Raw genomic sequence first — 23,263 nt, forward strand, 5'->3', positions numbered from 1 at the left:
AATTATGGTTCACTATATACTCGGCATTACCGGGTGGTGTAAATTTATCTCGATTGCAATTTTGTAAAATGCAGATATAGTGTCAGTTTATGCTATTTCTACCCCTTCGAACATGTTATTTGTGAATGGGGTAAGTATTGCATTAAATAATCGTCAATGTAAATTTTGAACAATCATAGTTTTGAGGTAAAACACTTTTATATATAATGGTAAGAATTTTTACATAAAAGGCATGTCTCGTTCATGTTTAAGTAACATAAAACAGGAAAACCCATCTTAAACTATTAACCAAGCGTCAAAAGATCCCGCACATCAATAGTTTGTATATTATCAGAGTTTAATTAAACCTGACATGTACTGTATAATTAAACGGATACTAAATGTTGTTTCAAAATTGAGATTAACTTTTCTTTGTATTTGGTTATTAGAGAACAGAAATTGTACTTTATTAGTCGCGCAGAGAACACTGTTAGTATGTATTACTACTAAAAGGTACTTAGTGAGATATAAGCGTTACACTTTTCGCAGCTGGGGCATCGCTCTCGCATGGTATGAAACCAAAGGGTTTTATAAGTCATAACCAATTTCGAATTTCAACTTGCAGAAGCTGCGTGTAACATCAAAGTTGAAGGATGACCAGGGACAGACAATGGACATAATTGATGTGTTTGGAGGCGCAATCGAATACCTTAAAGACGAGCTGTTGGGAACTCTCTTAACAAATGCCCCACGCCTTGAAGAAAATGACATTAAATGGTTGATAACTGTTCCCGCAATCTGGGAAGATGCAGCGAAACAAATAATGGTCCTTGCAGCTGAGAAGGTAAGTAGCTAAAGCATACAGTGCATTACAATTCAGGAAATACAGCAACATCACAAGGTATAAGTAAATGAAATACAATGTGGTTGAAACAAATTTAACAAACTAACGATAAACTGTAAGTATGCGTGATGCGATTTATGACTTCAAATGGTAAAGGGGAATTCGGTGATAAACTATTCTAAACCTGAATGAGTGATAGTAGAGAGGCGTCGCATATGCCTTAGCGTTATTCTCGCTTCTTTCGAAATCATGCAAAATATATCAAATGTATTGTTCACTTTTTACTTAACGCTAGACACATACATACAAACACCACAAACGAACCACACACGCCTCAAGAAGCTTTATAATAATATGATATGATTACCACCTTAAAACGGCAATGAAAGGCGAGTTATTAAATACGAGTTTATGAGATGCGATACTAATTAACTGTTATAGTCGTAAGTAATAATTAAATGACATGGAGTGAATTTTTAATAATTAAGAATGGGCGGGGTGAGCGTAGCGAATGAGTCCTTTTTAATTATTAAGAATTTACTTCGTGTTATCTAACTGACTTAGAATACAACCTCATTGGCTGATACATCTGACTCAGGAAGTGTGACTCGGACGATTGGCAGTACCTTTAAACACGCGAAAAAGGTGAAATTCTTAATGCTTAATCTACTACTTAATGGTTGTCTATCTGCAATCTTGTAACCTGAAAATATAACTTGCAATCTAAGACAATATAAAAATGTTTAAGGCTGGGATAGCACGTGAACACCTTCAGCTTGTCTATGAACCAGAGGCGGCCGCTATCTTTTGCAAGAACGAGTATTCGACAGCTGTTGATCCTCGACAGAAGGACATCTTTAAACCTGGCAGCAACTTTATTCTCGTAGATCTTGGAGGTACCACTAACTTACATTGTCAAAAAAGGGTATAAATTCGTGTTCAGATCTGTACACAAGAAAAGCTCATCAAGATGAAATCCAGTTATTTTTATACGCGGCTGCGGAAATCTTCTCGGTCCGTCAAAAGAGATCACAGTGTAAAAGATGGACCCATCATTTGATTTATTCCTGATACCTTAATATAGCAGTTTGGCCATTTGTCTTAAAGTGCGTTACATTGTAATTTCAATTAACTACAGTTTTGATGGATTGATCACGTGAGTATATGTAGATCACTGGATGAAGTTAACCGCTAGAACGCTTTATAGTAATACGCTTCCTGAAAACAACGTGTCCTTGTGATTAAAGCTTTGTTCGAGTGTCTTTTTAATTAATAAAATAAACAAAAACAGTTGTTTGAATGATGACAACTTTAGTTGTACTGATAGCAAAATCCGTTTTACGAGAGTTTAATGAATTTTCTATATTTCTTTACATATCGCCATTATCTGATGGTAACATCTGTCAAAGTTTTTGCCCGAATTTCCAGTTATAAATATTTAACTTTAAGCTATTTGTTATGCCTTAAACATGAAATTTCGTTATTTCAAAAGATTTAAGGTATTAGCCAGGTAATTAAACTCGGGTAACATCGACATATATCGCCACTCGCCGTAACAGATCGCGACGAACATCGGGCGTATTCGGCCTGTACCGGATGTTGCTATTTTTAGAAACAGAAGGTATTTGCCCGCTATTCATAGGTCAATAATGGAATTTCTACATTGTAGTATTTGGAAACTCTATGAAGTATTTCTCATGAATATACGTTTAAAATAAATAAACACTTAAAGTGCACGCTGACAGTTGATTACGATACATCTAACAACTTGAGTCATTACAGTAAAACATGGATTATAAGTGAATTATACGCGTAAGAGAAGATTATCTGTCGACAAAACGAACTGTCAACAATCAGCATGGAACTGGGATATTCAGATATTCGTATCAAAGGGCTATGAATGTAAGTATCCTTGAGCAGTTTTGTACGTTGATGTGTTCAAAAATGTTTGTTTTTTAATTTATCTTTGGAATTCTTAAATCATTTTTGTTAGCTAAATGTTTAGACAGCGTGTTCATACTTGCACATGTATTCATGTACATGTTACATATTTTTATATGTACTTATGTATATGTTACATATTTTTATATGTACTTATGTACATTATTTATGTATATGATATGAGTATATAATCTTTAATTTGATTGTTATATCTTAGAAAAATATTAGACTTAAAATGTTGTTTAAAAATGATGTGTTTTGGTACGTTATCTATTTCTAACATATATGTATCAGCTTGTTTATATTTTATTGTGTATATGTATGGCTGTATAGTTATCTATACTTATTAGAAAGGTTTTAAAGTACACCTTTTTTCCTTTACAGCACTAAACATTCTGGATGGGTAAAGTACCTGAAGGGGCATGAAAACCAAATCAGCATTGACTCAGCTTTGAGTAGTTATCATCTGTGCTCACACTACAAGTACAAAGGCATGGGAACAGACCAATCTTCAAATGTTGAAGAGTGAAGAATTATTGTGAAAAAATCTTAATGTTAGAATACCAATGACAAAATAAGACAGATAGACATCAAATTACCCACAGAGATTGTTTACATGTTAAAATATTAAAAAGACATTAGTTGAGAACTTTCACTCTGACATTTTTGGAGGGGCATTACCGCCCACTTAGTGTTCTTGTTTCTTTACATATTTTAGTTTAAAAGTACACTCATTGTTTTAATCTCTATTTCTGAGTTAGTATCATAGTTAAATTCATTTATTTGAAAAAGTACATTTTATGAATAAGTCCATTTAAGCTTTATAAATTTTTACAAGAAAAAGGTTGATTTTTAAGCATTTTATTAGCTATAAAAATGTATGGTTACATGACATTATGTATATTTTCTTCAAAACTGGACGGTAAACTATCATAAATTGTCTTCTAAATTGTTCAATAGACATCATAGATAATATTTAAAATGATTTCAGCAACTTGCCTTATATTTCACTATTTTTTTTATGAATTTTGTAAAACTGCTATATATTTTCAAACATCGAAATACTGCTCTGTTCCGAAGACTCACAATATCAATCAAAATGATTTTTTTCCATGTGTATCAATAACTTGTTCGTTTGAACTTAAGTTTTCTGTTAACTGAAGTATTATTTTACCAGAAACTGTTGTGTTTATTTCATTATCTCTAATAATGCAAAAAAACAAACAAATATAGACAAAATATTTACTTGTCGCTCTTTGTAGCCCATGGAGTTTGGGGGTGGGTGTAATGAAACATAAATAACTTTTTTAATTCACGGTAAAAAATCTTCAAACTTTGGATAACAGTCCCATAGTGTACCATGATTATAACTATGTTGTCGGTTAAAGCTTTTATAAAAGTGTGTATTATGCGGCTAATACCTTAAGTTAAGATTTAAAGGCGAAAAGTACTAACTGTAAACCAAAACCAAAAAAAGCCACCACAGCTGGATCCTATTATGAATGTCTTTATATTGTTGGTGTAACTCTGGCCTGTAGCGACAGAAATATTTCGAGTCATCGAAGGTCCTTCGATATATAATCCCTATATACATTAGGCTATTTTTAATGTTCAAAAAAGTCATATCAAAAACAAAATAAAGAAACTATATTAACTCAAAACATTTAAGAGGTTCATAATTGTCTGACCAGTGTTTTGTTTCGTATTGCTTAAGGAGGCACAGTTGACATCACTGCACACAAGGTCAACGATGATGGGACTTTGGACGCCCTTGTTCCACCGTCAGGAGGACCCTGGGGAGGATACAACGTCAATAAAAAGTTATTTGAAGTAAAATATTCCGCACTATTCAATTTATATGTAAAACAGTATGGCCTTCCTTGACAATCCATTTTATTTAACTAATACCGAACCTTTACATTTCCTACTACACGTTTTATTGTTAGGCTTTAGGCCGCTAGGCATGTATACTTTTATAACCGTCTATCGAAAACTACCATCGGCAGATCGTCACAACATTTTAAAATTTGCTGCATTATTGCGCACACGGGATTATCAAACCCGCCCTGTTAGAACTGCGGAGGGCAACAACCTTATTTACATAATTATTTATCAATCTGCTTTTATAATTACTTAGGGCCTTTTTTATGAGTAGCTTGTTAAGGTAGCGTTTTAATGAAATTTAGTAATTCATTCATTTGTACGATATCTATAATTAGACAGTTGTTTATCACGATTTTTTAGAGTGCGTCTGTGTCGCATCAATCGATATTTTACGCTTAAACGATTAAAATAAAAGCCTTAAAACGTTGACAGACTTTCGGCCCGCTACATTATGGAAGTATAGTCATGTTATGCATAACTTAGCGGAAAGTGTGTGAAGAGTTTGTCTCAGTAATTTCAGGCCAGAGTCTTGAGCCAGTGATATAAATTTGTTCATTTGGTCCGGGAGCGACAGAGGTTGATAACTGTATTAAGATACATCAATACATAAAGGAAATACATAGTATGAGGGTGATTCGGTCATGAGGATATTTGTGCGAGGATCCTGTCATTGTAGAAAGAGACCTTAAACTAACTTGCACAATGCATTGTGTTGGATTCACTTCGTTTAGTGAGCATATCCTGGTAATAAATTATATACGACACATGTTTGTAGAGAACATTTTACTAATAACAAAACTAATGCTTTATCCGTGGCAGAGCATTGTTTGTGAAATAAAAGTTTCAGCAAAAGTTTCATACGCATTTTGTATTAATCCATACTTTTGTCATGTTGTTATTCCACATTATTAAATGAGTATTTGAAGTGACTGGTTTTAATTAATTGAATATCACCTTTGATATAAAAGCATTTGTGAAGGTGTTTATGAGCACTACCTTTGGATGTTTATGTTATTTAGTTTTACAAGTTATATAAATATACTCACAAAATGTAGCCAGCCGAAAGCCTTTCAATGCTTTAAGCGCTTTTCTTTTCTTTCATTGGATGTAAGTCAATGATATTGACTAACTTGAATTGATAGTCAATTCAAACAGATAAAAATACATTTTGTTTCGTATTGTTTAAGGAGGTACATTCTACCATATTAATTACGTTTTTATGTATTATTTTTATCATATATAGACACTATGATTTTCCGTATTGACTTATACCGAACCTTAACATTATTATCGTTTTTATTATTGATGGTGTCAGCTAAATCTCGTTTTCTCTAAGGTTTTGAGATAGTACCTCTTTAGGATATTAACTATGAAACTGTTTATCATAAATTTACAGCTCTTTTAACCATTTGGCATTGTATCATGTTGTTATGACTTGGATATGGTACATCAAACTGAGTGACATGACTTGAACATACAGTGTCTTTACCCGTCTTGAAGCCAGCATGGATATGTCTACAATGCTTTGAAATTGACCCCTGACATTTACGTCGGTCGTATGATAGTTCTAATGTTATGAGTTTGGACGAAGCCGGATTACTAGTGGGCACAAGATCCATTCGACTTCCATACTGATTTCATAATCCAATACCTAAAAACAAAGTATGATTCAGATTATCTCAATCTAAATAATGCAAAGAATTGTAATTCGAACAATATTCTGTGAAACGCAACATCACATTTAATTGTTTTAAATTATGCTAAGGAATATGTTCATCTCTTATTTAAGTGCTTAGAGGCCGGTATGACCAAACGTCTTGCATGATAAAAGACACCCCTTAAAAAGTTAAACATATGACAACAACCATAAAACGTAATAACAAGCACGGCTTTATTTACACACATGTGTAAGGGTCTTCGGGTCCATAAGGTAAATGCATTTTGGTCTGAGCTCACAGCTTTTGGTGTCTAGAAAGATAGTGAAACACATCCAAATGGGAAACCCAATAGATGCCGCTATGTTGATATACAAGAGAAAGGCATAACCTGCAAAAACTACATCTAAAAAAATCCACCCTAAAATACAACAAAAGAAGTATTTTTAGCTATGGGCTTGTTAAACGTTTGGTGTCCTCCGGTGTGAATATAAATATTGATGTGAAAACCCCCCAGTCATAAACAGTTGTTTTAATAGTTCAGCAAATAATACCCAACATGGCTTTGGTATAATATCGGTCTTTACGATTTCTTATTGGTTTGCAGCAAGTCATAATATGTTTGTGTTATCAAGACTGAGGTGTTCATTGCCCTTAGCAAACGATCTTTGACTGATAAGTAGCCAATATAATATAATTATAGGTTATACATCGAGCCGATTATATTTTAATGTTAATATCTAGGAATCAATTATATTATAATTCTGAGTAAAAGATAAATTTGCGAATATGAATACAAGACGTTCAGGCTTCGTGCGTTTCGCTGATGATCTGAATTATATCTAATGCATGCTGGCTTGAATACAGAGAATGAAGTCAAGAACATATTACAATAAAAATTGAATGCCACCTTAGATTAAAAACAAATGGAAATTGAAAGCCAACACCTTTAATTCAAATAACTATTTTAACGTTTTTTAGACCTTTAGAGGCGTGTCATGAAATACTCCTACGCTGTGGTAGTATTTATTGTTTTATAATAGCTTTGTGCTATATTTGAAAATAAACGATCCGTTTTTGTTTTTTAAACGACAATCATCACTAGTGTTTTTTTATAAATTATTTTTAAATCAAATTTAAATCAATTTTATATTCGATACATTAATAATTGTGTCTGTATATTTCTTTAGCTTTTGGAAGACCTTTTTGGAGCCGAAGTATTTCGGAAATTTTCTGCTGAAGAAAAGGACGAACAACTTGAGCTTGAAAGATCGTTTGAAGTAAAGAAAAGACAGGATGGTCAGTTCAGTATCAAACTACCGGCACGACTAATCGAACTAGCTGGTGAAACAAAAATGAAAGAAATCAAACATTCCCAGAAAGTCTCATTCAGAAAAGACAAACTGTTTGTCAATGCTACAGCAGTGCTGGACGTATTCAAAGAAACGATTGAACACACCATTGTTCATGTTAGCGAAATATTGCAAAAGACAGATTTACAGAATGTATCAACTATTGTTTTAGTTGGGGGGTTTGCAGAGTCAAAAGTACTTCAACAGGAGGTTAAAAGTCGTTTCAATCCAAAGAAGTATTTGCTTGTGATTCCTCAGGCTCCTGAACTTGCTGTTTTAAAAGGTAGACACTTACCTAATTGTATAAGACTGATTGAAATTTGTGTCTTGTCCATTTTGAAGAAACAATACGTAATATTTCTCATTGTAAATTACACGTGTGTTTCTGGTCTATAGTCTCAAGTAGAATACATTCGTATTTATGTTTTAAAGAACTGTTTGTTGTGGTAATATTTCGAACACTCTCCATTTAAACATTATATCCAGGTGCAGCTTTGTACGGACTTGACGAGTCTCTCATCCGCTCACACAGAATGCCGTATACTGTAGGTAAGCCACTTATTTTAGTTTTACATCAGCGACAGGCTCAGCTATGTATGTGGCCATTCTAGGGATTGAGTCGGAGACTCCTGCTTTTGAGTCCCAGTCTTTGAACTCAGGACTCCCTGATTGCCAATCCAGCTGAGCCATCCGACCTTTATAACTAACAAACTCTCTTGCCTGTGCGGGACAGTTCATTGACCTTATCCCGCGCGCACTCAAACTCATCCTCGAAACACCAGTGCTTAGGAATGTACAATAAAAAGTGTTATTGGCACGGTCTCATTTTTAACGCCAAATATCACAGTCTCCGGTAAGTAAATTGCTAATCCGTATATTAAAACCGGGACCCAATGCCTGCAAGTCCGCTGCTATACTACTCACATACCCATAGACCTTAAGGACTAGTACCGTGATATCATAGATATTATGTTTATCAATATTGATATTCTGGTAACTATTGATATTTTGGTAATTATGTGTTAGAATTATTTATTTTCTGGCAGTTATGTATAAACTGATCGTAATTATGGCAATTCTATTGAGAACATCCGATATTCTTACAATGACATATATTCTTATCGATAATCTGGTAACTTCACATACACGTTACGGCTTCCATGTAAGGTATTTTATCAGCATTATGTATATATATATAAGGTATTATGCAAATTCATTCGTAGCATCTGAGTAATTAAAGAACCCATTGTTTTGTAGATTAATTACCTGTATGTGCTTCACATATACCGCTATACCCGCTATAACATCAAGCGATATTTCATTGATTGGGCTTGTCCCTGAAGTTTGCATTGTATTATTAATGCTCAGTTGAAACCCCTATGGTAAGTAGATTGCTTGAATTGTCGCAATAATACAAAGAAAAGTAAAGCGACAAGCCAGTCAGTCAAACATTTAATCAAAATCAGGTGTCAAGGTCATAAGGCAAGGGCGCAAAAGCCATGAAACAGGGGACACATAACTCGTCATGAAAACCAGAGCATTGCGCTGCGAAATGTGAAGCATTGCCGGTCCATTAAAATTTAAATACATAATTGTTATGCGCAGAACGCAGAATGCGATTATGTTAATTCTATTTTACCATAGAAGGCTTTATTTATATACTTTTACACACAGGGATCGACGCAGCTGTTGAGTTCGACGAAGGGCAACACCCTGCAAAGCTAAGGCATTTCCAAAACGGCTCCTTCAAGTGCACCGGTATATTCAAAGTCTTCATTGAAAGAGGAACACAAATTCAACCGAACACGGCGTCCGCGGAACACAAATTTCGTGCTCCAAATCCAGAAGAAGCCGTTATAGAACTCTATAAATCAGACAGGGATGATATACCTACTTACACAGAAGATTGCAGACGTCTCGGGAAAGTTAAGCTCATCTTAATCGCTCCAACACAAGCCGACCAAACTAAAAAGGATGTTAGTACAACAGAGAATCCAATGATAAAAGTTCAAATGTATTTTGGTGACACGTTGGTCACTGTGAAAGCCGAAGAGGTTGGAACGAATAACTCAATTGTCGCAGAAATTAACTTTCTGTAATGAGGTAGCTACTGATGATTTGCAAATTACCATATGCAAAGAATAGAGGATTTCTAGCTTTAAATAAACGCGCTAAAGGATATGTATAGCCGCCCCGTGACCATTACTGTATATAAATGTACTTTTCATTATCATGGCACACTCGTTCGGCGGATCACACACACACACACACGCACGCACGCACGCACGCACACACACACACACGCACACACACACACGCACAAACACACATCGTAATGAATAAGATTGTTTAAAGTCTTTTGCGCTCAGAATGTTATTTGGTGTAAGAGCGGTAGAAGGAGAGCTTTTAGAAAAATGTAATACTGAATGACATTATTGAGTAGCATTACAAAAAACAAAACTAAACCAGTGGAACATTTGATTGCATACAGACCCGCAGGCCCTTCATTTGAATTCATTGTATCAATATTTATGCACTTTCTATTTTGTTGGACCCAAAATGTATCTGTACACATTCGGCTACAAATCCTTGTTATCCCCCAATCATCTGCACATTTGTCTATTGTTTGTTACATAACGTTAAAAAATGTTCCTTTCTTTTGTATCATTACGCCCTGTGATATCTGCTTATAATGCAAATAAACTATATAAGTATTACATAAAGCTCATCCTGTTTCCATAAAATTATGTTTGCCCTGTTTGCGTACTTGATATACCACTTTGTTAGTTGTACAATCCTTTAAAACTGTGTAACTTCACACCTTTAAGTTCAGTCATACGTTAAACTCTAAAAACTGTTATTACGAGTTTTCTAATAGCATTCCTCATAGTTATCCGAAGATCACCAATATGAAAATTTGACTCTATCACATTCGAGTTTTACGTTTATAAAATGACTATTCAAATATCCTGCATTAAGAATTACACTATTACAAGCAAGTAAATGAAACTATGTATATACAATATAAAGTATGTCTTATATAATTAAAAAGATATATAGTTTACATTATATAATCAGTGAAATATTTGCATTAGGACCTCATTTCATTTCATAGCATTGATAACACAACAGTGTTTTAGACAGTGTCTTTTTATGAATAAGGGATGTTGGCAGTATAATGTTCTTAATATGTGTGCTCATAACTAACATGATTCTGCCAACATCCCATATTCATAAAAAGTTAATGTCCTTTGATATATAATTTACGATTAACAACGTAAAGTATTGACTGTTACAAAAATCTTCCAGCCAAGGTACAAACAAAACCAATCAATAAAATCATTCTAGCATTAAATGTATAACTCATTTTAATTAAGGAGTTCCTACTCTAATCAAACTCAAGATGATTAAGTATATGCCCAGTGTTTCTGATTTGAGAAATATTTTTAAATCGGCATTTTAATTTTAACCAGAAAGTATATGAAGCAAGATGTACAAGAGCCATAACTACACTGTTATTACACCCACTGTTTCTGATTTGAGAAATATTTTTAAATTGGTTTGATCGGCATTAATTTTAACCAGGAATTATATAAAGTACGGTGTACAAGAGCCATAACTTTATATCAACTTATAACATAGTAATTCCCCTTTGTTACCTTTTCTTGTCCGGAGCATTACTTCAAAACTATTGGATGGAATTCAATATAAATACATACAATGATAGGAGATAACCATTGGAAAGTATTAACGCTCTCTCTTACGTTTTCTTATCAGAGTCATAACTTGAAAACTACTAAATGGAATTTATCTACCCTGTGTAAAGCGCGATGAGCGGAAGTGCAGAGTACAAGAATCATAAATTTATTCTCCTTTATTACACAGTCATTACCCTTTGTCACTTTTCCTTGTCCGGAACATAACTTTAAAACTTCTGGGTGGATTATAAATCATTATACTTAAATAAGGCGCAATGAGAGGAATTGTAGTGTGCAAGAACCATAACTCTATTTTAGCTTACTACAAGGTAAAAGCCCTTCGGCACTTTTTCTTGTAGGGAACATAACTTGAAAACTACTGAAATGAATATAATCTAACTTCACATTTTCACAGATAACAGTATTAGCCCTTTGTTACTTTCCAATGTCCGACGCATAACTTTTAAACTAAAAAAGGATGTAATTTGATTTAACTTCTTTAAAGCGCATTGAGAGGCAGTGCCATATAAGAACAATAACTCTATTTCTGCTAACTACAACATTATGGACATTTGTTACGTTTTCTTCCTACAAGCGTTACTTATACACACATTGGTATGATAAGTGAAAATTTAAACGAGTGTACAATAACATCAGAGTAAATGCCTGTTTTTAAGGAACTTGTCACTCCAGGGTCCAGACGGAATTCGGGGGTAATTCGTCATTCCTGTGACAACTCGAGAAACTGAAAAAAACGTATTTTTAAAAACGTCTTCAACAACTTGTGTCCGTGCAGGTTTGTAATGTGATAGTTAAATATGTTTACTTGAACTGTGCTTATGTTCCAAGTACTTGAATCGTTCGAAATTTAATTCTGTTGAAACGAAGTTAATAAGGCATGATTTAAGTGATCGTAGACGTTTAAACGCTTATTCCATTTACAAACAATTGTATGGTCTCTAAAAATAGTTGAGCATAGAACTTTTGACAGCAGGAACACGTTTTGATTACAAAAGCTAGCGGTGGTGCGTTGGGCATGGAGGTGTTTCATATTTTATTGAAAAAGTGGGCGTACTTTCAAACCTACCCGTGGGAGAGACGTTGGCAAAACGTAGCCGTGATATTTGGTGCCCGGGAGGCGAACCACATGCTGAAGCTAACGGGGATAGGAGGATGTTTAATCTGACTTAATGAAAGTAACATATAACCTTTCGGAAACTCATGTTACATTTGAAAGCTATCAGTGATGGGCGGATACATCTGTTTTCTCAAATTTATTACAAGTATTGTAACGCCTCCCAAAAAAGTATCATGGGGAAGCTAGGTGTGATGGGAGGAGGTGTCTGGTTTAGTCGGTATCCTCAGACCTCCCCGGGGGCGAGCCGCATACGGAAGCTAGGTGTGATAAGAGGAGGCCTCGTGCAGCAAATGGTCGTCAATTGATCGATCTTATTGGCAAAAACGAAGCAAATGTCTCTCTGAAAAGAACAGACTTTTTATTTATGAACTTTCATCACATGAAATTTGATCTTTTGTCCTATCATTTGTCATTTTTGTAGTAAGAAATATTTTGAAATATTAGAACAAAACTCAATTATGGGCCCTTCGAATAGTCTATAACGATTTAACTCATATTATGAAGATCTTTTGAGTCGCTGTAACGTATCTACCCTTTGTGCTGGAAGGACTAAAACAATCGCTATTGAAACTTTTAAGTGCTTACATGATATTTCACCAGAATATTACATGATCTTGTTAAATTAGATAAAACACCTACATACAGTTTAACATTTGCAAACACAGTTGCCATTCCTCGGGTATGAACTTCCATGTATGGAAATGATTCATTTCGTTTTGAGGCTGCCCAGGTGTGGAACAATCTTTCAAAGGAATTTAGGCAAGTAGACAATTTGAAAGAATTCGAAAGACACCTGGACATATCTAAAATGCAAGTGTTCGAGTTGTCGTGTTCAATAACACTGTTCATAGTTTTAAAACCTACTAGTGATTTACACTGATGCTAAAATTGATATCGTTTATGTTACCTGTTATAACTATATCAGTTTGAGCAAAATGTATCTTCATTTTCAGTTCATTTATTTGTTTTAGACTTCTCAAAATTTGATGTTATTTTGTTTTGGTAGTATTGTTTACTTATATATATATATGTCTAAGTTTTAACATATGCTTAGAGGTCACATAACCCTTTGCCTCTAATCTTTGTTTTTGTAGTTTGTTTTAGCATGCTCAACATCCTATAAGTCAATACATCTCAATGCCTTCAGATGTTTTATAAATGCTTCTAAATGTTCTAATTTAGACGGCTCAACAAACCGAGGCTTTGGTGCAAACATGCACTGCTTTTTGGCATGATTAGCTTAGTTGATACAGGACGTACCAGAAGTGTTTTCAAATGTACGCCCATATACTTCGGTTAACTGTCAAAATATGCAACTCTCATAAATTTGGGCAAATAATGTCATATGAGAAAAGAGCTTGTATGGGACATGTTTAAAAAAGACACATTATATAGAAAGTATATTGAACGCCAACATTCAGTTAAAATACACCTTAACCAGTAATATGTTGATTGCATAAGCACTCATAAGCCTTCGATTTGGTTTTCTGATTTCGAGATTTAGCACATGTCATTTCGTAGAAACCAAATTGAATTTGTACACCCAAGCATACAGAAGTACGTCAAGTTACACATCGCGTTTCATATTTTCATTCCATCATTTGCGTGTTTTTCTGTAATTGCTGTTTATTGCGAAAAACTACATTAATTGCGTTTGAATTGTAAACATATGTTTTATAGTGCAGGAATTTCCCCGTGATTTCCGTTTATAATGCAACTAAATAATGTATTTATTAAACATATCAACTTATTAACATATGATCGTGTTTGCTTCATTGGCTAAGAAAAACTTTTTTCTTACAATATAACTTTGTTAGTGGTGGTACCTTTTAGCAATATTCTACTTAAAATTTAGTTAAATACTCAAATCTTAAATCTGTTTAAACGAGTTTCTTCCTAATAACGACAATGATAGTATATCTGTATATACTCCTTAAAATAATTTAAGGACCACATAATTAAAGGGCTATAATTTCATCAATTTATTTATTACAAACAAAACAATTTATTATATGAACTAAATGATATCTGTATATTTACACTTTATAACTCGATCGAATGCGAGCTTGAAGGTAGTTTGAAATGTGATATTTGATTATGTAAATATTCCGTATTAAGAATTTCATTATCAAAGGCTGATTGTAAAAGTATTAAGATTTAAAGAATTTAAGATTTAATATGAATGCTATATCAGAAGACAAAATCCAAAAATGGAGAAAACATGAAGATCTCATACCAATTCGTTCCATTCATAACAAAACAGTGTTATCATATCAATTTTGAATACAAACGGAAATGTAATTTGAGTTGCTATATACTTTGGAACTTCTTTTTTTTTAACTAACGCATATTTTACGTCGGATATTTTAAACATGATCTTGCCAAGGTAACATTGATATAAAAAGTTTTTTTTTCGTTGAATGAAAACTTATTATAACGAATATCAACTTACATACATGTGTAATTGGATAAGAAAACGCTCACAGTTTCTGAATTGAGAGAACTATATTAATAGTTTAATGTTTGTGTTTATTTTAACCATGAAACAACTATTAGTGACATTTCCTACATATACTTTATTCGCCAGCAAGTTATTAAAACAACACAATATCTTTATTTAATGCTTGTTTTAAGTATAAGTTTGCATACCAATATAGTTCGGGTAGCTATGCGCTATCTAATTGTAAATCACACAAACGTAGATATGGTACGCTTTGCCATGTTTACATGTACATGGAATGTAAACGATTGAACAAATATATATAGACTTCTCATCTTAAGGAACTTAAGACATAGTGTGACGACAATGTGTTTCATAATAACAGGACAAGCAACAGAGTGAATAACACCGTGTGCAGCTAAAACGTGTCTTAAATATACACTAAGAAGGGTACCTGTGACAATATAAAAATAATGCACAACTTAAAATCTTAAGTTGAACATAATTACGTTTAAGACTATATCAGTCCTCGCTAGTCTTTTCTGTTCATGGTGCTTTACGTAGCTTGACCCAATATAAATTAAAAAAAAAACGTATAAAGAAGGTCAATGTATCAAAATAAATATCGCATATAAAGAACTAATGTAATGATAAGTATCACGAAATAAGTAATTTGATTAAATTCCGCTCAGTTAAATATGCATGTAAAAAGCATGAAAATTACATATAAAACATATGTAGGATATCGGAACAGATGATGAAATATTGTAAAGGCATGTTGTGAAAGAAGACCAGAGAAACGAGCATTAATTTCAACATTACTTGGTGCAGATAGTGAAATATATTGCTATTAGGGTTGAAAACAACTACATTCCCCCCTATTTTCAGATGCTCTATTAAGTGCCTTTAAACGAGGTAGGGTTAGTCCTAACTGGAGTTTAAATGCTGGGTAGAGGACAATTACATCGGAACCGACCACATTGGCGACCATTTTCTGCATAAGGTACCATTCAATTACCTCCAGTTTCCTCATGTGACCAACCTGTCGGGAAGGTATGAGAGAATCACAAAAAAGTAAAATAAATTATGAAGCATTCCCCATCACCAGTAGCATTTGCCTGTGACTCGCCTCCCGGGGAAAAAAGGGCATAGAAAACTGAAATAATATAACAATGACTAATAATAGTTATGGAGTGTATTCATTGATCAAACAAATTTCTGTCATTGGCGTCAAATGCACTACTTACACTCGTACTTCAAAAACATTGGAAGTGGGGTTGGGTATCAATTCATTGTTAAAACCCCAAGTAAAATCCACTTTCACTTACCGAGTCAAGACGGCTACTCCAATATTTTAAAGCAAAATGAGTTGATACACGTGTTTTTGTGGCGCTGTGTGTCTCTATTTTAGTGTCTATAACGCCTTAGCTCTGTCTATCACGGTAAATGGGGAAAACGAAAGCGTTAAAAGTGTAAATGTCCCTGTATATTAGGTTGCTTAATTAACTAATTAAACCAAGCATATTTCTTTAGATTGTAACGATTATCAGTTAAACAGATAACTATGTGTTTTCATCGCATTTGATCATTGAGATACACCTGTGGGCTCATTTTAATTGTACGTGATAAAGCTAATTTACATTAACCTGTTTAAAATATACTTCTTCTTTCTTTTTATTAGCAAGTCCTTTTAAACATGTATATGTTATGATGTTTTATTGAATAAATTTTGCGATATTGTGCGTTGCGTAAATATTTAGGTCGGCCCGGTTTCGCTCAATATTTATTATTATCTTATAACAGGTTTTGTAAATTCATAGAAAGAACATTTTCGAGTGTGTTCTTGGCGTGTACATTTGTTTAAACTACTGACAGTGTATATTAGCCTTTGATTAAGTTACTTATATCATGTTAATCTGTTTTGTTACATATTTACAATATGAATGCAATATGCGTATGAATAAATGTTAGGACATTTATTGTTAGCTTGAATTTGTTTTTTTTGTTCTAAAAGCAGGAAGTGAAATGTCGCGTGACGAACACATAGTTGTTGCAGCCTTAGACTTTGCTTCAACTTATTCTTGGTACGCTTTTAAATTCCGACGATCCGACAAGTAAGTACGCATAAGTATCAGTTATTTAGTAATATTTCATGTTAAAGTTTAAAGGTTAGATGTCAATCATAAGAAAGCAGAAAAGGACGGTTTTTCGTTACTGTTTATTGTAGATAAAAACATGGTTTAAACCTTCATTTAGACAAAATAGAATATTCATGTTACTATTTTTTAACATTGAATCAATCGTTGTTTATATAGGCAAAGTCTAGGAAAAACATATAACACAAAACATGATCAAGTTTTTTCTGCGAATCTAGGTTTTTAGTATAATTTACGAATGTTGTTATTCTTATGTATCCCCCTTGAACGATTGATTACTTTTTACGAACCTTTGGCAAATTTAAGTACGCCAGACAAGTCCATTTCCCTCTCAAACGACACCAGGCCACGTCCTCTCACAGCATCGCACCAGCAGAGTTACAGAGCATTAGATTACATCATGTCCTATACATTTTTGGAAAAAAATCTTTCAACGCCGCATTTATAATTTCTTTCAGATCTGTTCCTTTTCTACCTTTAGTGGGTCTACAATCACGAACAAAGCTCCGACCGTCATCCTATTTGACGAGGATGGGAATTTCAACTCATTTGGATACCAGGCATTTCATTTTCATTGTTATAACTAAACCCTACCTGCTATTGTTCGTCAACAATACATTTCATCGTTATATCAGATAGAAAGATGATTCACTAATAAGGATACTTAGATTCATCTTCTTACATGTAAAACCGCTATTGATAACGTACCAGATTTTTGTGAACAATTTAGTTCATTTAAGGAATGAATTGCGGGGTTGATGTCATTATCGGGTCCGAAGGACTCCACGCGTACTTTGACCAACCCAGTTGCGTTCATATCCCCGATAATTACATCAACCGCGCAATTCATTCCTTATATTTACACCAATAATTCATTATTTCATTCAAGAATTGTTAAAAAAAATACTTCATTTCATTTCAGAAAACCTTTCAGTAATCCGTTCTTATCCATTCTGTAAATAGAACGACCCGACTATAACCGGAAACATTTTTTTTTAAATGACGTCACAATAACGCGGGAAAAGATCAACCACTTGAAATCACTTTAAAACGTAAAATTGAAACACTTCTGGTTCCAATATATTTAAAATATAATAAACTAACACTTTTTAAAATGTTGATCTATATTTTACGGGACCTGCAGACACAATACAACCAATAACAAGATCAATAGCTTCCATGTATATTTTGTATGCAATGAATTACGATCCAAACATATTCGAAGATGTTGCTTTCATCGATTGATGAACGCAATTGCCGAAAGGCAGTTCATTTAAGGAATGGAAGTTGAGGTGTAAATATTACATTATGAAATATTTTTTTAATTTTATGATATTTTACAATTTCAAGGTTGGAATCCAAACCCTTTAAGAAGTCGTGTTGATTAATATCTACTACGTTTACACGCATAAGATTGTAAACAATTTGGGCCATTGTAATGATATATTGATCGCTAAAATCATTCATTGAAGAGCATTAGAAAACAGTAAGTAATTTCCACATCGAAAAATAGGGTTTGAAGGACCGAGACAAATTTTCAATTGAAATGTGCTGATATAGGTTTTATTTTCGGCAACCATACTACACTAAAAGTCTTTTTATACATGAACGTTAGAAGATATGCATATTTCCGAACGAAACATGTGTAAGATTATGAGCATATTTGCATTTGCATCTTATTACACTAGGAAACACTATGGATTTAGGTACTTACACGGACGTGATAATGTATAACTTAAAATGTTTTATGTCAAGAAAACATATTTCACCAAGTGTAACATTTCTTTGGGTGTAACATTGCCTTTTATGACGTCCCGTGACTAGAAATAACGTTCAGGCATCAACTACCTGACATTATAAGACAAAATGGCATTCGTTTAAGTATATGTAAATTTCAGGCGGAAAAGATTTATGCAGAACTTGCGAAAGAAACCAAACACATTGGGTGGAGGTATTACCGTTGGTTTAAAATGGATCTGCATTGAGGACCGGAATAAAGGGTAGTTAAAAAAACTAGAACTCGTTTATGAAACTCCAAATTCGTCACATAAAGGTTTACATAACATCCCGGATCGTCATAAAGTAGATGTTAAAAAGTGATAAAGTTGTCTTACTACCCAGATTATAACTTGGAACTGATTATGTTATGAAACGTTGCAATAATCCTACCCTATTCATGATCAAACATCTGCTACATATCCTTTCATTTGTTTTATGCTATACAAATCAGGGAAACATATAAAATGCATTATGGGTAAACTGTATTCATTTAAGAATCGGCACGCTCTATTATTAATGTTCTACCTGTTTTTCCATATGATTGTGATAATTATAAACTGAAATTTCTTGTTAATGTATGTGAATGTGTATGTTTGTATGAAGTATATGTATGTCTTTAAACAAAAGTCTTTAAACTTGCAGAAGTTGCGTGTTACATCAACAATGAAGGATAATCAGGATCAGACAACGAATATTCAGTCGAAACACGTTATGTCGACTTTGTCGTGACCTAGGGAAAAAAGTCGAGATAACGAACATTCGACACATCCGAATTACAAAAAAAGTATCCCCAATCCCAACACCTTAGAGTTTGTTTTATGTCCGACATCCGACATATGCAATTTAACGGTCTTGTTATTATTGAAAAATAAAGTTGTAAAAAATGAATTATTTGAGTCAAATTCATTTAGTTCACGTTGACGGATTACACAAATCAGATATAAAACCATATATTGTAAGAAAACGTTAAGGCACATATGACACCAACTTTAAAAGAGCACATTTGTTATGCCCGTTTGTTTTCTACATACGGTATAGATAAATTTCTTCGTCACGTTACTTTCAATGTTGTCGAATTTTCCGATTATGTCATCGGCGATCTTAATTGTGCGTTTCAGTTTATAGCTTGTGCAATAAATGTCGCCTTTTTTAAACATAAACAAACAACTTTAATTATTCACACTTACCAATTTACCTCCAATTATGACAGTTTGTTATTCTGACACGCACGGTAATTTAGCGACTTGCCGCAAACCGTCATGAAAATTTTCGCACCTACAACTCGATCTACAGTTCGACATAAGAAACAAGGACAATGTGTGAAATTCGACCACAGGGACTGAAATAGGAGGTCGACATAACGAAAAAAACGAGATAGAAAAATCGACTCAAGCAGATTTATTTTATATAGAATAAGAAGGAATGAATTCGGGACCGCAGAAAAAAGTCGACATATCCGGAATGTCGAGATATCAGACGTCGACATAGCGAGTTTGGACTGTAATAGATGTTTTTGGAGGCACAATCAAATACCTCAAAGACGAGCTGCGGGAACTCTCTTAGCACATGCCCCACGTACTGAGGAAAATGACATTAAATGGTTGATAACTGTTCCCGCCATCTGGGATGATGCCGCGAAACAAATTATGGTCCTTGCGCTGAGAAGGTTAGTTACTTCCCAAACATCCGGTAGCCCTCAAAAAACAAAACCAATTAACTTTGAAACAAGAAACACCATAGTTTAAATAATGAAGCTAATGTTACACAGTCACATAAACTGTAGTATGCAAAATGCAACTATGGCTTCATATGGTAACGAGACAAACGTTCATCTCATGATCTTTACTAAACATATTCATAAGCAGTTGATTGTCATCGCATAATCCATGGGATTTCTTGTCGATTCTATCAAACTCATAATCAAAGTGCATTATTTTGACAAATTACTTCATTGGAATGTTCCTATATACTAAAAAATAATTGTATTCCCTGTGATAATGTTTATTATTTTTATGTTTTCTTTTGTATCATATTTTGAAATGTATGCGATCAAATTAAACCTGAATTTCGGTCAGATAATAATACATCCTGTTAGTATATCACCTTTGTTTCTTTGCCTTCTAGAAAAACGTTTTCAATATTAAAATAATATCTGAACTTGTTCAAAGATGCATGCTTTTATGCACTTTTACGTAAAATTGCTATCATAGGAAGAGTCGCAAAACATGAGACACTGGAGTTTAAATTGGCTTATGTATTTCTTATACAATTTAAACTAGAGGCTAAAGGCTAATATTCAAACAATATAAAGCTATTTAGAGGCAAAATATCAGTGACTAAACCCGAGCCTATGTCATGTGTAAATAACATTATGTTCTTACGTGTTAAGATAGCATTTAACATAGTTAAGGCTGGGATAACATTCGAACACCTTCAGCTTGTTTACGAACCAGAAGCGGCCGCTATATACTGCATGAATTCAACCGCTTATGATCCTCGACAGAAGGACATCTTTAAAACTGACAGCAACTTTATTATCATAGACCTTGGCGGTAAGATATCATTGTCAAGAGTGTATTGATAGGGTTAAATAACATGCTTTATTTCAAGTTATGCAATCTTTTGTCACTACATTGTATCTTTTTAATTTGCTATAAAAATTTGTCTGAAGCCCTCCTATTGTTAATCTCCTAAAAGCGGTTTATTCACTTTGGTGCAAAGTGAAATAGCTCTCGTGACTGATTCATAAATGCTTGTAAAAAGCTCGAAGATTGCCTTTAATTTAGTTTAAACTCTGCCATTTTATACGTGGTCGCAGAGATCTTCTCTGCTCGTCAAGGCAGATAACAGCGTAGGGTATTGACCAGTGATATGTTATTCTGCTTATTTGGCAACATGTTTGTTTTATATATAACACCTCATGTCAGTTCGCTTTTCCAGACATATATCCTTATTAATTTGTTCAGTTTAATGTAATTTAATTACAGCTTTGATTGATCAGGTTATTACATGCGGACAACTAGATGCAGCAAGCTTTTAGAACGTTTCCTAAATAATTTACTACCTGCTTCATTGTTTTCATTGATATGGCTAATGAAAGGCTAACATATGTTCAAAAGTATGTTTTAATAACATTGTGACACTAAACCATAACTTGTTTCTGTGATTTTGATATAATTGCTTATACGACAGTGTAATAAATTCTTTTTGCGTAACATATACATGTGTGACTCAGAGGTAGTGGGAAGTATAGCGACAGAAATAATTAAAAAGAATAAAGGGCCCCTGAGGTATTAAGTCAATTTCGATGATTGAAAATGTCGAACTAACACGGGAGTTTTATCATTTCATCCATCTGTTGTTCTAAAAGGGGGCACCGTTGACATTACTGCACACATGGTCAATAGTGATGGATTTGTGGATGCACTAATGCCGCCGTCAGGAGGACTACGAAAATAAGAAGTTATTTCAGGTAGTAGATAATAAATAATTCGGATTCTAAATAATATTTTATGGCCGTAACCTTTTCAAACTTATATCGTTATCATTTAATGCATGTTATAACATATATATTTAGAATTGACTTAGATTACTTACTTGTAGCACATTTAACCATAATAATACATTTTGAAATTTGATGTGTTGAGGCTATATTTATTGTAGTTTTGGTTGGTATTACATCTTGTCCTAACTAAGATCTAAGAACGATGTGTGACAGGGTCATTATTTACGACATACTGGTTTACGCTAGAGGGACGACTTTCTTTACTTTCGTTTTAATATATTTATAGTTTGACCTTTATTGAACTCCAGGGCTTGGTATGCTTGCAAATGCAAGATTTGATTGGTCAGTTGTTTTAACCGCTTTCCTTTAATTTTCGTTCGTCATAAGGTTGACACAACTTTTTCACCTGTCAAACAATATAGACATATATATTTTACTATAAATAATAAAGGATCAGGGTTCTAAGGAATATAGGATTTTGGTAAGTCTTGCTGTTTTATTTGTTTGTGGTTGTCATTTCGTTGCTATTGTTTCTAAATCAGTTCGATGTGGTTTCCGATTGAAATTGGGTAATTGCTAATTGCAGTGTTGTACTCATTCTCGTTCACTAGAGCGATTAAGTAAATACTCGTTGATTTATCATTGTCAACCTCTGATAGATGAAAATGTGTTTTAATAATAACTTCTTAAATGGCAGTATTGGTTATTTCTTCTTATATATATATATGTTATCACTTTTCCATACTTCTGGGCACATGTTAATTTAACATTGCAGATACCGTTTAAACATAAACCCCACACGAGTGCTTGAGATCGAGTGTTAGAGACATATAGTGGAGCTCAGTACCACATACTGGTAAGACTGTCATAATGTTATGTCATGTATGTTTGT

General features: G+C 33.7%; 1 protein-coding gene across 1 annotated transcript; it reads left to right on the forward strand.

The window, feature by feature from the left end:
- The first annotated feature begins 802 nt into the window (after positions 1-802).
- On the forward strand, positions 803-10,117 carry LOC128241238 (heat shock 70 kDa protein 12A-like). The gene is made up of 6 exons (XM_052958185.1): positions 803-823; positions 1,572-1,719; positions 4,479-4,594; positions 7,494-7,938; positions 8,142-8,204; positions 9,330-10,117. The coding sequence occupies exons 1-6, from the start codon at positions 803-805 to the stop codon at positions 9,752-9,754; spliced, it is 1,218 nt and encodes a 405-aa protein (XP_052814145.1). The 3' UTR covers positions 9,755-10,117.
- The last annotated feature ends 13,146 nt before the right edge of the window (positions 10,118-23,263 follow it).

This window comes from Mya arenaria, chromosome 7 (assembly GCF_026914265.1).
Source record: "Mya arenaria isolate MELC-2E11 chromosome 7, ASM2691426v1".
In the NCBI taxonomy this organism is placed as follows: domain Eukaryota; kingdom Metazoa; phylum Mollusca; class Bivalvia; order Myida; family Myidae; genus Mya; species Mya arenaria.

Coding starts and splice junctions, on each gene's coding strand:
- LOC128241238 (XM_052958185.1), top strand. CDS start 803: ATGGTCCTTGCAGCTGAGAAG. Junction 1,720..4,478: donor TATTCTCGTAGATCTTGGAG/GTACCACTAACT, acceptor GTATTGCTTAAG/GAGGCACAGTTGACATCACT. Junction 8,205..9,329: donor CAGAATGCCGTATACTGTAG/GTAAGCCACTTA, acceptor TTTTACACACAG/GGATCGACGCAGCTGTTGAG.